General features: G+C 52.7%; 1 protein-coding gene across 9 annotated transcripts in view; it reads right to left on the bottom strand.

Annotated features, from left to right (window-relative positions):
• DLG5 (discs large MAGUK scaffold protein 5) overlaps positions 1-12,428 on the bottom strand; it is a 121,456-nt gene that overhangs the window by 57,838 nt on the left and 51,190 nt on the right. For 7 of the 9 annotated variants that reach the window (XM_027129768.1, XM_027129772.1, XM_027129775.1 and 4 more), the window contains exons 3-5: positions 4,478-4,640; positions 2,519-2,662; positions 1,696-1,879 (exon numbers count right to left, since the gene is read on the bottom strand). In XM_027129768.1, the coding sequence (XP_026985569.1) occupies positions 1,696-1,879; positions 2,519-2,662; positions 4,478-4,640 (491 nt within the window). The remainder of the gene's footprint in view (positions 1-1,695; positions 1,880-2,518; positions 2,663-4,477; positions 4,641-12,428) is intronic. The other 2 variants (XM_027129777.1, XM_027129776.1) reach the window with 1 other exon arrangement.

The following is a 12,428-nucleotide window of genomic DNA, read 5'->3' as shown; positions in this document are numbered from 1 at the left end:
AAATGATCAAAGTGAACATCGTTAGTAATAAGTCGTATCCAGCCAAGTCTCAATCAACGGGATGCAATGAGAAAAAGGCAGCATCACTTCTGTGACATTCCTGCCTAAGATGCAAAAACTCACCCAACCATGGGGATCCAACAAATCCAGGTTGAGTGACAACCTAGAAAATAACTAGCCTGTAATCTTCCAAAACATCAAGGTCATGCAGGTCACAGCCTGAGGAACTGTTCCAGACTGAAGGAGACCAGAGAGACTGGACAACTAAATGCAGTGCGTTATTCTGAATGGGATCCTTTTCCTATTAAAGACATTATCGAGACAACTGGCAAAACCTGACCCGGGTCTGACGATTAGACAGTAGTACACGTCAACGTTAATTCCTGATGTGTCACTGTCACTGTTATACAGGAGAATATCCCTGTTTGCAAGAAGTACACATTTACACGTTCAGGGGTGACGAGGCACCAGGTTGGCAACTTATTCTTGAGTGATACAGGAGAAAAATTCTTTGTACTGTATTTGCAACTCTTCTGTAAGTTTGCAATAATCTCACAATTTAAAAAATTTTAACTGTAAATGAAAACAAAAGCAACAAAGGCAACGTCATCCTAAATTACCAGATGAGTTCAGATTGTTATATACTGGCTTTGTGTCAATCAAGCCCCAACAGTCCTGCTTTAACTGGGGAACCATAAATGTTTCTGATGGGGAAGGGGCTCTGCTTAATCGGACCCATGATGCAATGCTAGCAGGACACTCTGCCTCTGCCTGGGACTGTCTTCCAACCCCAAACGTCCAACCATCTATGGACACAGAGCATCAGCAGTCCCTGCCACGTCCCTGGGCAGCCCAGGCAGTTCCAGACCATAAGCTACGAGAGAAGAGGCACTGGCCTACATCATTCACAGGAAGCGGTGTTCTGACTGGCCTGCTCCTCATGCACTGCTGTCAATGTGAAACAAGAGCTGAGCAAAGTGAAGAAACTAACTTCGAACGCAGAGAGGAGCAAGGGCAGCAGGACATACTCTCACCCCAAAATAACGACGGTAACTGTTACCATCTTGTATTTGCACAGAATTTTAATATTTGCAAGTTTCTTTCCATCTGTAATCTCAAACAATCCATACAAAGGAAAGAAGCTACAGATGCCCAAAGCTCCCAGACTAAGTCGAATTCCTGTGACACAGCACACATACCACATAGAACCTCCTCCTTGGTAGCCCTTGCGATATTCATAACAATACAAAATGTGTGTGGTTATTTGATTAACATCTGTATCCCCCCTTGGATTGCAGAGTCCAGGAAAACAAGGGTTGAGTGTTTGCTCACAGATGGCCCGATGCCTCACAGGAGGCTGACACCAAAAATACTTGCTAAGTAATCACATGGACACACGGGTGGGTGGATAAGATGGGTGTGCGTAGGTCAGCAGGTAGACGGACAGTGGGTTGGGGAATGGATGGGTGGCAGATGAGTAGGTGGATAAGGGGAGAGATGCATGGATGGATGACGGGTGGTAGGCAGGTAGACGGTAGGTAGGTAGGTAGGTGGGTGGGTAGGTGGGTGGGCGGGTGGGTAGATGAGATGGTAGGTGTGTGTGTTGGTGGGGGCGGGGGGTTGGTAAATGGATGGTGAGTGGGTGAATGCCTGACCTGGGTCTGGTCCGCCCCCCACCGCCCAGCCCGGTTCTACCTGCTGCTGCTGGGCCCGGAGGTCACCGATCTCCTTCTGGTCCTCCTCGTGGAGCCGCTTCATGTCCTCCCACGACTGCTGGAGCAGGTTACGTTCCCGTAGCAGCTGTCCGTTCTCCCGCCTCAGCATGTCCACATCATCCTTCAGCTGGGTCTGGTCGCTCAGGAGCCGGCTGTGGAGCGTGCTGAAATCCCACACGGCACAGTGAGCCCAGTCAGCCTCCAACTCCCACCCGAGGCACCAGCACCCCCTCCAGGTCCTAGTACCCCCAACACACCAGACAGGTCAGCAGCGTGCAGAGGCAGGCCAAAGCCTGCTGTCAGCCACAAGCCAGAAAGAGCCAAACTATTTTTTTAAGAGCCTGACACCACAATGGCACACATGTGAAGGCCAAGGAAAGGAGATAAGCCCCTACCTGGCATGGACCTGGCACCTCCAAGTGCTGAGGCCTGGCAAATGTCAGCAGGTGGGCAGGCAAATGCCCTCAGAGGGGCACCAGGAGGCCAAAGGGGAACATGCCCCATCTGCCTCTCCTGTGGCAGTAGAGCCCCAGCAGGGACCCAGAGGTCCACAGTGATCTGCCTGGCCTACTGTCTCACACATTCGACCACTTTCCTACCAACCGTGCTTCTGAAGCTGGCAATGGATGGTATGGAAAACGGAGGCCCAAAGCCACAAACGCACGTGCTTAAGGCCCACCGCTTGCTATGTGGCAGAGGCAGGATGGGACCAGAACCCCAGGCTCCAGGTCCACAACTGAAGACTGGCAAGAGGCAGCAGTTCCTTGCACGTTGGGAACCCTGGCCAGGCAGGCCCCACTCACTGGTAGAAGTCGGTCTCCTTGGCCACCTCCTCGCACCTCTTCAGGGCGTTGGTGTGCTGGTTCTGCAGGCTCTGCAGGTCTGACATGGCCCGCACACACTGGATCTTCAGCCTCTCGTAGTCCGGATTCAGCCTGTGGTAGGGCCTGGCCCAGACGGCAAACAGCCCAGTGAACACTGGCCCCGGGATCACAATGACAAGAATGTCTTTCCCTGGGAAGCCACGTCCTAGGTCACTCCAGCCCAGCAGTTCCCGAACACTGGTCTCCTGCATACCACCAACACCAACGCCCCCCTCCGCCCCCCACAAATGCCTGCTAAGCCCAGGTGTCCTGGCCGCAGCCAGACCAACAGAATCCGCATCCCCAGGACGGGGGGCCTTGATTGCTGAACTCCCTGCGTGGGCCGGGAGAGCTGGGAAGGTGCTCCTGTGCTCTGGGAGCCCCCCGGAGGCCACACGCCAGGCCTGCACGCACGGGGGCCCAGCAGTCCCTGGGATGAAGCTCCTCCTCTCCTGAGAGCGGTGAGTCTCAATCTTGGGTACATAACGAATAGACAAGGCCCAGACCAATTACGTCAGCATCCCTCAGGGTAGGACTCAGACATGGGGATTTTTCAGCTCCCCAAGGGATTCCAACGTGCAGCCAAGATTGAGAAAAGTGGCCAGGACCAGGAGTCCCCAGACCTGCAGCACCGTAGTCACCTGGGAACTTGTTAGAAATGCAAATTCTCAGGCCAGCCCCCAACCTCCGAAATCGGACACTCAGGAGGGAGGGAGGAATGGCCAGCCATCTGTGCTCTAACAAGCCCTGCAGGTGACCCTGGTGCGAGCTCAAGCCTGGGAACCCCTGCCCTAGAGCAGGCATCAGAAACCTTTCCCTGTAAAGGGCCAATCTCTGTGCAGCCACTACTCTGCCTCGGTGGCATGAAAGCAGATGTGGACGGCACACACTCGCACACTGTCTTCACTTGCCCTGCCCTCAAGCTGTCTGTCTGAGACACATCCTCATAAAAGCAACCTCTAGGAGCAGGCTTTGAGCCCCGACATCACCCCAGAAAAATCCTCCCCAGGATGAGGCGCACACCCCCCATGCTCCTGAAGGAAAGCTTAAACCAGCCCTGCTGCTGCTCCCCTCGGAACCCCTGCCAGCACCGCCCCAACCCTTCCCTGGCGTCTACCTCTCAATCCCAACAAAAGAAGTGGTCAAAGGTTTTCTTCAAAATAACAAAAAAGCCAGGTGGGACCAACCCTTTCTAAAACAAACACGTGGCAGGAAACAACTAACGTGTTTACAAACCACATAAAGATCCACTCAGCAATGAAGTGGGCCGGGGTATCCAGGAGACAGCAGTGCCCTTGCCCACGGACAGACCAGTCAAAGGCTCAGCAACAGGGTGACTGACTATCTCTATTAGGGCAGGGGCTGCACACAGCAGCAAACAGGGGACAGAGAGAGAAGCATATTGTCTCCAGGGCTGGAAGGCAGAGAGGCCTAGGAAAGGGCTGGTGACAAGGTCAGGGCCATCCAACCAACCAGCGAGGAGGCACCCAAGTGGGACCAGGAACCTCCAGCTGCTGCCCAGACCACCCACCAAATGACCATCGGCAAGGCCAGTAGAAAGGCGGTGAGGCCGGTCCACACACACACGCGTGCACACACATGCAAGCAAGAGCACACCAGTGCCAGGAGCCAAGTGTAGGATGGACACACCCACGCACACTTCTCAATCCCCAAGTTGTGTGATTCAGGCCACAGACTCCGATTTTGAACTGGAGGAAGCATAACAAGCCTCCGCCCCGCTCCCCGCATCCAGGCCTACACGGGCGGGTGGCGGGAAGGACACTCGGGCAGGCAGCAGGGCTCTCAGGAGCTAAGGGTACGCCTCGGGGCAGGGGGTGCCATGGCATCAGGGTGGTGACCCTGTCCATTGGGCCGGCGGGGGAGGGGCACGGTCGCCACCTCTTGTCGAAGGTGGTCCCGTGGGTGGCGAAGGCCAGGCGCTTCCGCAGCTCATTCCTCTCCCGGGTCATCAGCCGCAGCTGAATGGAGAGGTTCTCCACCTTCTCATTCACTTGCCGGTCAGTGAGCAGCGGCGGTGGGGACGGCGCCTTCCCAGTGGTGCCTGCAGGAGGACGGTGACAAAGAGAACTCGTATTCACACGGCTCCCACCAGCAGCCGGGCGCTGTTCTGGGCTCTCAGCTTGCATTCGCTCCTCACGACCACCCTACCGGTGGGTCCTGTTACATCCCCCTTTCCCAGAGGACACCGCCAAGTCAGAGTGTAAGAGGCACAGCTGGGACCAGAGCCCAGGCGGTCTGGCTCCAGCATCCACTACCTGGGCCCTGGCTGAGGACCCTGAGCGAGGTCCCCCTCTCTCCCTCCAACCTAGCTTTGGCACCTCCAGGATGGAACTGTTTTTGGCCCTGATCTTTGCATCCTTGCCTGCTCTGCTAACACCAGCTGTCACCCACCCCTGGGCACAGAGAGGCCAGCCTGAGCAAGGTGGAAGGCACGGCCCGAAGAGGAAGACACAGTTACAGCTTCCCAGAGAAGCTGGCAGAGGACAGAGGGAGCCAGCTCCAAAGCCGGGCCCAAGGGCCGTGTCCTGCCTTCCCCTGATCAGGGCTGGACACAGTTCCCTCCTCCACGCCGCCCGACTGCCTAAAGCACCTGCTCAACCAGCCCAGGTGTGCAGCTTGGAGGAGCTACAGGGAGAGCCGCCCATGGCCAAGGTAAGTGGGACGGGGTGCAGGTAAGTCCCAGGACCTCTGACTGCCCAGCCCACACCAGGCCCTCGTCACTTGTCCCTAGGACTAGACATGTCCTGAAGGGAATCGCATGCCTTATGCTATTACCAAGGAACAGTGGCCACCACCAGCACCTCTGACGAGATCCCAATCTGCTTCTAGGAAGTATGCACCTCACTCAAATGTCCCAGAAAAAGAGACAGATCCATGGTGCTTTTATAGTTAACTCCGTCCATGTGCTCCCCTGAGCCCTCTAAGCCTCAGAGATCCTCAGTGGGGTCCGAGTAACCCACAGAAGTCATCCCAGTTTATGGATGTGATCCAGAGGCGGACTCACCCCAGGGACACAGTATCTGTCTCCCCAGTAGCCCTGTAACGTGTAAAAGGCAAGACGAATGTCTTCTGACTCTGTGTCATCCTGACCGCTGCCCCCCAGCAGACCGCTGTTGGCTGATTTTCTTGTGCAAACCGAGTGTCCCCCAAGACAGGCACTCAGGTGTGGCCTTGCATCTTCCAGGAGTGGCAGGGAGGATGGAGAATTCGACACTGTGGGTGACAAGCTAGACCATGGTCTGAGGCAGGAGACTCGAGCTCCCAGCTCAGTGTTATCCAATGTCGGTATGCCAACCACTGAATCCAGTACCCCTCGAAACATGTTATTTTAAAGCCAGCACCTCCGTAACAGCCAGGATTCTTATGCTCAGGCCAGACCTCTGCGGCCAAAATGTTCTTTAAGGTGAGGCCCAGGATCACCATTTCCCCTGAGCATCTCCCTCCGTCCATGGGTTCTAGTCCACAGCCTGAGAAGCCTTCCCTCGCCCTTCCCCAAAGACCCTGGATCCTTACCCCTGCCCCCAGGAGTTCTAGAAAACAGGCTGGTTACAGCTCTGTGCGGCTGTGTAACGTCTTCCTCTTTGGCAAATGAAGGCACTTCTATGAGCTCTAGTTCGACGACGGCCATCTGATTTGCACTCACTTACCTGGCTGTCTGACATGTGGGGCCTCCTCTGGACACGTGCCTGACACCCCCTTCTGGAGAGGCCTACAACTAAAACTCGGCATCTAACCAGCCCCTGGGGGGCCCGGTGGGGGGGACACGATCTGTGGAGGACTGACAAACCCAAGACAGTGGCATGAACAGACCCAACAAGCACCCGGAAAAGAAGGATTTCAATGTAAACGTCGCAACCAACCACACAACAGCACACAACACAGATGCCCCAAGCATTAATTTAACCTTCCCAACGATCCCACAGGTGGTAAGAATATTATCATCTCCATTTTACAGGTGAGAAAACTGAGGCGCAGCAAGCTTAAGGAATCAACTTAAACTTCCACAGACAGCAAGTGGCGCCCTGGACGAGAGCCCAGGCACCCGGATTCGGAGCACGTGCTCTCTGCTGCTGTGCCTTGCGGCCTCCCAAAGACAACCATGAGTAGCACTCACTCCATGCCTGGCGGTTTACGAGATGCTTTTCATACATTATCCCATTCCATCCCCTTAAGGAAGATACTGCTGCTATCCCCATTTTACAGATCAGCAAACAAAACCTTATCAAGCTTAAATAATGGGTCCAGGTCACCAAGCCAGTAAATGACACCATGGCGTATGGGGTGCCTTCTGCCTGACCCCACGTGCCCGAGGCCTCAACCTAAAAGTTCTCAAATGGTTTGATTTTAGGGCCTCTTTACACTCTTAAAAAGGACTGAGGACTCCAAAGAGCTTTTGCTTATAGGGGTTATATCTAACAATATCTACCAGATGAGAAATTAAAACTAAAAAGGTATTTTAAAATATTTACTGATTTTAAAACAACCAAACCCGTTACATATTCACATTAAGGCTTTTCATGAAAAATTAATACACTCTCTACCGCAAAACAGAAAACACAGCGAGAAGAATGGCATGGCTTTGCATCTGCGTAATGCTGTTTGACATCGGGCTTAATAAAGACAGCCAGAGTCTCACATCCGAGCACCATCACACACCGTGGATGGAACCTGTAGGAAACTCCACTCTACAGCCGAGTCTGTGTGAGGACGAGAGTGCAAAAAGCAAGTGTCACCTCAGGATCATTATGAAAACAGTTCTGACCTCACTGGCTCCATGAAAGGACCTCAGGGACACCAGACCATGCTTTGAGAACGACTTGACCTGCGGTCAAGTTCAATAAGTATCAGAGAAACATCGGATCTCAATTTCAGAACTGAAAAGCACCACCAGGCCCAGCAATCTGCCTCCAGGGAGATAAAGAATTTCCACCCCATTTTAAAAATGAAGCAACAGAAAGATGTAGCCCTTGGCTTTTGCGGAGGCTGGAGAGAGAAGCAGCAGCAGGACAGAAGTAGGGGTCATCAGACCTGTCACCACATACAGCCACCGCCCCCTGTCTGTCTCCAGCAGGATGAGGCCACTGGCTCTGCAGCTGGTAGGACCTGGGGGCAGCCGATCACACACACAGGGACGTGAGCGCTGTCATTTGCTGAGCACAGCCTACGCGCTGGGTTCTGTGCTAAACGCACCTGGGTTCTCACTTCATTAATACCCACAGTACCCTCCCAGGTACGTGCTGTGATCACCGAGTGAGAAACTGACGTCTAGCAAAACTGCACAGCTGGGAAACCGGAGGATACCCACGCAAATCCGGCTTCACCTCCAGACCCAGGGCCTCGTCCACTACCCTGCACGGCCTCCCGACGGGAGTGGCCTCCTGTTTCCCTTCCCCTGCCCCAAAGGCTTGAGCATACACGAAACACACAAAAAGTGAGGCCGTCCAGGCCTGTGAATCCATCAAATAGCAGGTTGACTTAGGGAAACTGCTGCCTGGATACCCCTGTCCTTTCACAATAAGGAGGGCAGAGGGCAGAGGGCAGAGGGCAGAGGAGGGCCACAGGGGGCCTCAAGAAAAATCCCAAGATGTGCTAAGCCAGGAAGTTCCAAAATAACAGCAAGTGTTGCAGAAAACCCTTTCCATACCCATTCAATTAAAAATAAAGTTTCACTTGCATCTCAGGGTTGAAAAACATTTTGAAGATGATGCAGTCCTTCCAAGAAAATGGTTGCCAGAATCCCCTAAACAGCTACCAAGATGGTCTGAACTCCTGCACAGGGAGGGAGCTCACTACTTCACAGCAGAGCCCATCTCATCTCTCCCCAGGTAATTATTCTATGTACTGAGTTAAAATCTGTATTTCTCCCACTGACCCTAGATCTATCTACCCACCCAAGACCATGAGGTAGGGACTTCCCTGGTGGTGCAGTGGTTGAGAATCCGCCTGCCGAAGCAGGGGACACAGGTTCAATCCCTGATCCCGGAACATCCCACAGGCCGCAGAGCAACTAAGCCCGTGCACCACAACTACTGAGCCTGCGAGCCACAACTACTGAGCCCACGTGCCTAGAGCCCGTGATCCACAATGAGAAGCCACCGCAATGAGAAGCCCACACACTGCAACGAAGAGTAGCCCCCGCTCACTACAACTAGAGAAAGCCCAAGCGCAGCAATGAAGACCCGACGCAGCCCAAAAAAAAAAAAAAAAAAAAAAAAACAACAAAAAAAAAACAAAGGCCACAAGGTACACCTGTAATTCTTCTTCTAAACAACAGACATGCAAGTATTTGAAGACAACTGCCAAGTCCCTTTATCACTACCAGAAGACCTAAAGTAAAAAAAAAAGTGACAACACCAAATGCTGGCAAGGATGCAGAGAAACTGGAATTCTCAAACACTACTGGTGGGAATATGAAATCATACAGCCACTGCAGAAAACACTTTGACAGTCTTTTATAAAGTTAAACATGCACTTACCATACTACCCAGTAATCCCACTCCTGGATATTTACACAAAAGAAATGAAAATTTACGTTCACACAAAAGCTAGCACACAACTGTTTATAGCAGCTGTTGAATGGATAAACGACAGTGTTATATTCATACAACGGAATACTTCTCAGCAACAAAAAGGCACTATCATACAAACTACTGGTACACACGAGGGCAAGGGGAACAGGGACTCGCGAATGCACTATGCTGAGTGCAAGAAACCAGACTCAAAAGGCCACATGCCATATGTTTCCATTTACACGACATTTGGGAAAAGGCAAAACTACAGAGGCAGAAGAGAGATCCGTGGTTGCCAGGGCCTGTGGGTGGAGGGAAGAAAGGCTGACTACAAAGTCACGGACGGGAATTCTTCAGGGTGGAGGATTTGCTCTATACCTTAATTGTGGAAGTGGTTAAATAACCAATGTGCTCATCAAAACTCATCGAACTATACACCAAAAAGGATAAATGTTACTGTACGTAATTCGTACCTCACGGAACATGACTTTTAAAAAATTCTGAAGTTAAAAAAAATAAAAAACAACAACACTGTGGTGCCCTAAACTGAAGTGACCATCCCAGGACAGGTGTGACCAACGAAGAGGTGTGGCTTGTCACCCCCGACCAGTCACTGTGTTTATAGTAAACCTTTTCAAGAACAAGCAAAATCAAAACTAACGTCAAGTGAGTTGTCCACAGAAGCCTCAAATTCTATCTTTGTGCAGTTGTTCTTTGGGACTCAAATGCAAAACTGTCCACTCTCCCCCCCACTTCACTCCTTCCCCTTCCCAAATCTGGAACCCACTTGAAAAGAAGGCAGGGGAGTTCCCTGGTGGTCCAGTCAGTGGTTAGGATTCGGCACTTTCACTGCTGTGGCCTGGGTTCAATCCCTGGTTGAGGAACTGAAATCCCACAAGCCATGCAGCACAGCCATAAATAAATAAATAAATAAATTAGTTAATAAAAAGAAAAACTTAAGAAAGATTTTCTTTTTTTTCATTTTTATGTTCAGGATGGGATTCCAGGGTTAAGGGATTTGGACTGGACTAAAATGGCCCCAAAATGAGTGCTGGAAGATGCCAGGAGAGCCGGCACAGGCCCTGGAGTTTGGACAAAGAGCTCTCACTCCTCTGGGCCTTGGCGTAAGAGGAAAACTGCAGCCAAGGGGAGCAGAGCCCCTTCGCCATCACGAGTCCTGGCTCCTCCTCCCGGACACCCTGGCCGATGCAAGTGCAGCCTTCCTGTAGACCACTGAGGCTCAGCCAGAGCCCGGCAGCTTGGCAGTCTTCTTGGCTGTAAGGCCCTTTGTCCTTAGCCCCCTTGTCACACCACACTCCAGCTGACCCTGAAGGCCACTCCCCCACCAAGTCTTATTTACAGCTAGAGAGGTCACAGCTCTGCTTCAGAGCCCTGTGGGCCCGTGGTACCAGAGGCCAAGGAGAAAATGGGCACTGGCCCAAAGTGGGCAGGTGGGTGGAGCAGGGATGCCCAGGTAAACTTCCTGGCCTCCTCCAGGCCCTGGCTGTCAGGAGAGAAGCAAAACAGCAGAACATGGTCATCACAGGCCGCAGCAAGCAAAACCAAGCCATCCTCGCCTCCAGCCCAGGAGAGCCAGAGCCATCGGGGGGAGACACAATCCCACGTCCTGAACCAGTGCTTCCAAAAGCACCTTAGCTTCACTGGAAATGCACAGGTCACGCCCCACTCAGACCTACCGAATCAGGAACCCTGGGGGAGAAGCCAGCACTCCCCTCCAGGTGAGTCTGATGCCTGATAAAGTTTGAGAACCTCTGGTCTGGACCAAAGTCGCACTGTCTGGCCAGAGTGGCTTATCAATCCCTTGTTTTTTCGGCTGTCCAATACCCACTACATTTAAAAGCATCGCCCACTGATGCCCAGGGGATGCCCTACTTGGTCAGCACAGGACTGCAGCGGGGCTCCTCCTGGACTTGGACTGGAAGGAGGTTAGACTCCAGCGCAGCAGCTGCAGCCTTGCCCAGCTCCCAGATCTCCTTCCAGATAAGCTACTTGCTCTCGAATCCTTGACTCAGGGTCAGTTTGCCGAAACCCAAACCAAGACAGGTGACGATGGCCTGTCGCTTCCAAGCTGCTCCTACATCCAGAGCGCCGTTCCTGGAAGACCCCACTTGAGGGCCACCTCCTCCCTGAAGCTTCCTGGACACCCCTCGTTAGAAAAAGCTGCTCCTTCCCCTCTGTCTCCTTGTTTTACACAAGGCAAAACGGCCAGTCGCTTCTCTCTCTGGTGCTCTGGTCTGAATGTTGGTATACCCCACCAAATTCCTATGTTGAGGTCCTACCCCCCCAACCCCGTGTGGAATTAGGAGGTGGGGCCTCTGGGAGGTGATCAGGTCATGAAGGTGGAGCCCACATGAATGGGATCAGTGGCCTTCTAACAGGGACCCTAGAGAGCTCTTCCCCCTCCTGCCATGTGAGGTTACAACGGGAAGGCACCATCTATGAACCAGGAAGCGGGCCCCCCAAGACAACGACGCTGCCTTGATCTTGGAATTCCAAGCTTCCAGAACTGTGAGAAATAAATGTGTGTTGTTTCTGAACTGCCAAGTCTGTGGTGTTCTGTGATAGCAGCCTGGACAGACTAAGACACCTGGTTAGCCTGTAAGGCCTGGAGCCAGGCCCCCCTGTGATCCCTACGAGTGCCGAGCACGGGCTCCAAGAGGACAAGGTGCTCCCGTCCATCTGATGCACTGAGAGAAAACAGGCCCCGGATCCAAAAGGATCAGAGAAGGAAGGGTCAGACGGCAAGGGGTCAGGGTGCAGCCTTGCCTCCATGCTCATTCACCCCACCATCCTCTATCAACTAGAAGCTGCACCTTCAAGGAATCTTTGCTGGGATAGGAAGGAAGCCCTCCAGATCCTTCGGCTAACAAAACCAGATCTCTCTCCTTAATAAGAAAGCTCTCCTGTTACTTCAATCTGCATGAAATTTAAGGCTCATTTTATAAATGCTGCCCAAGAATGTCTCCTCTTCTTAAAACTTCCCCAGTTATCCAAGTTGAGAAAAAAAAAAGGTACCTGGGCAATTAGATCAGGATGAACGGGGGAGGAAAAAAACATCGATTGCCTGAAATGAGTGTGCCTCCCCTGGGCAGATCCATGGGGCCTACCCACAGGCCGGTTACTCAAATAACAGGCCACACGGGGTGGGGGGAAGCCTCAAAGAAGCCACACGTGCTTGGCTGATGAAAATTGCCTGGAAAGACACAGCAAACTTTAAGGCTGTCGGTCTGTTGTTAGGAGGGTCAGGCTGAAGAGGTGAAATGGGCAGACCACCTGAGGACCTAATGCCAGCCGGGAAG

The sequence above is a fragment of the Aethalodelphis obliquidens genome, unplaced genomic scaffold (assembly GCF_003676395.1).
Source record: "Aethalodelphis obliquidens isolate GAN/ISIS:26980383/991018 unplaced genomic scaffold, ASM367639v1 scaffold37, whole genome shotgun sequence".
NCBI classification, from domain to species: Eukaryota; Metazoa; Chordata; class Mammalia; order Artiodactyla; family Delphinidae; genus Aethalodelphis; species Aethalodelphis obliquidens.
This window is presented reverse-complemented; position numbering and strand designations above follow the sequence as displayed.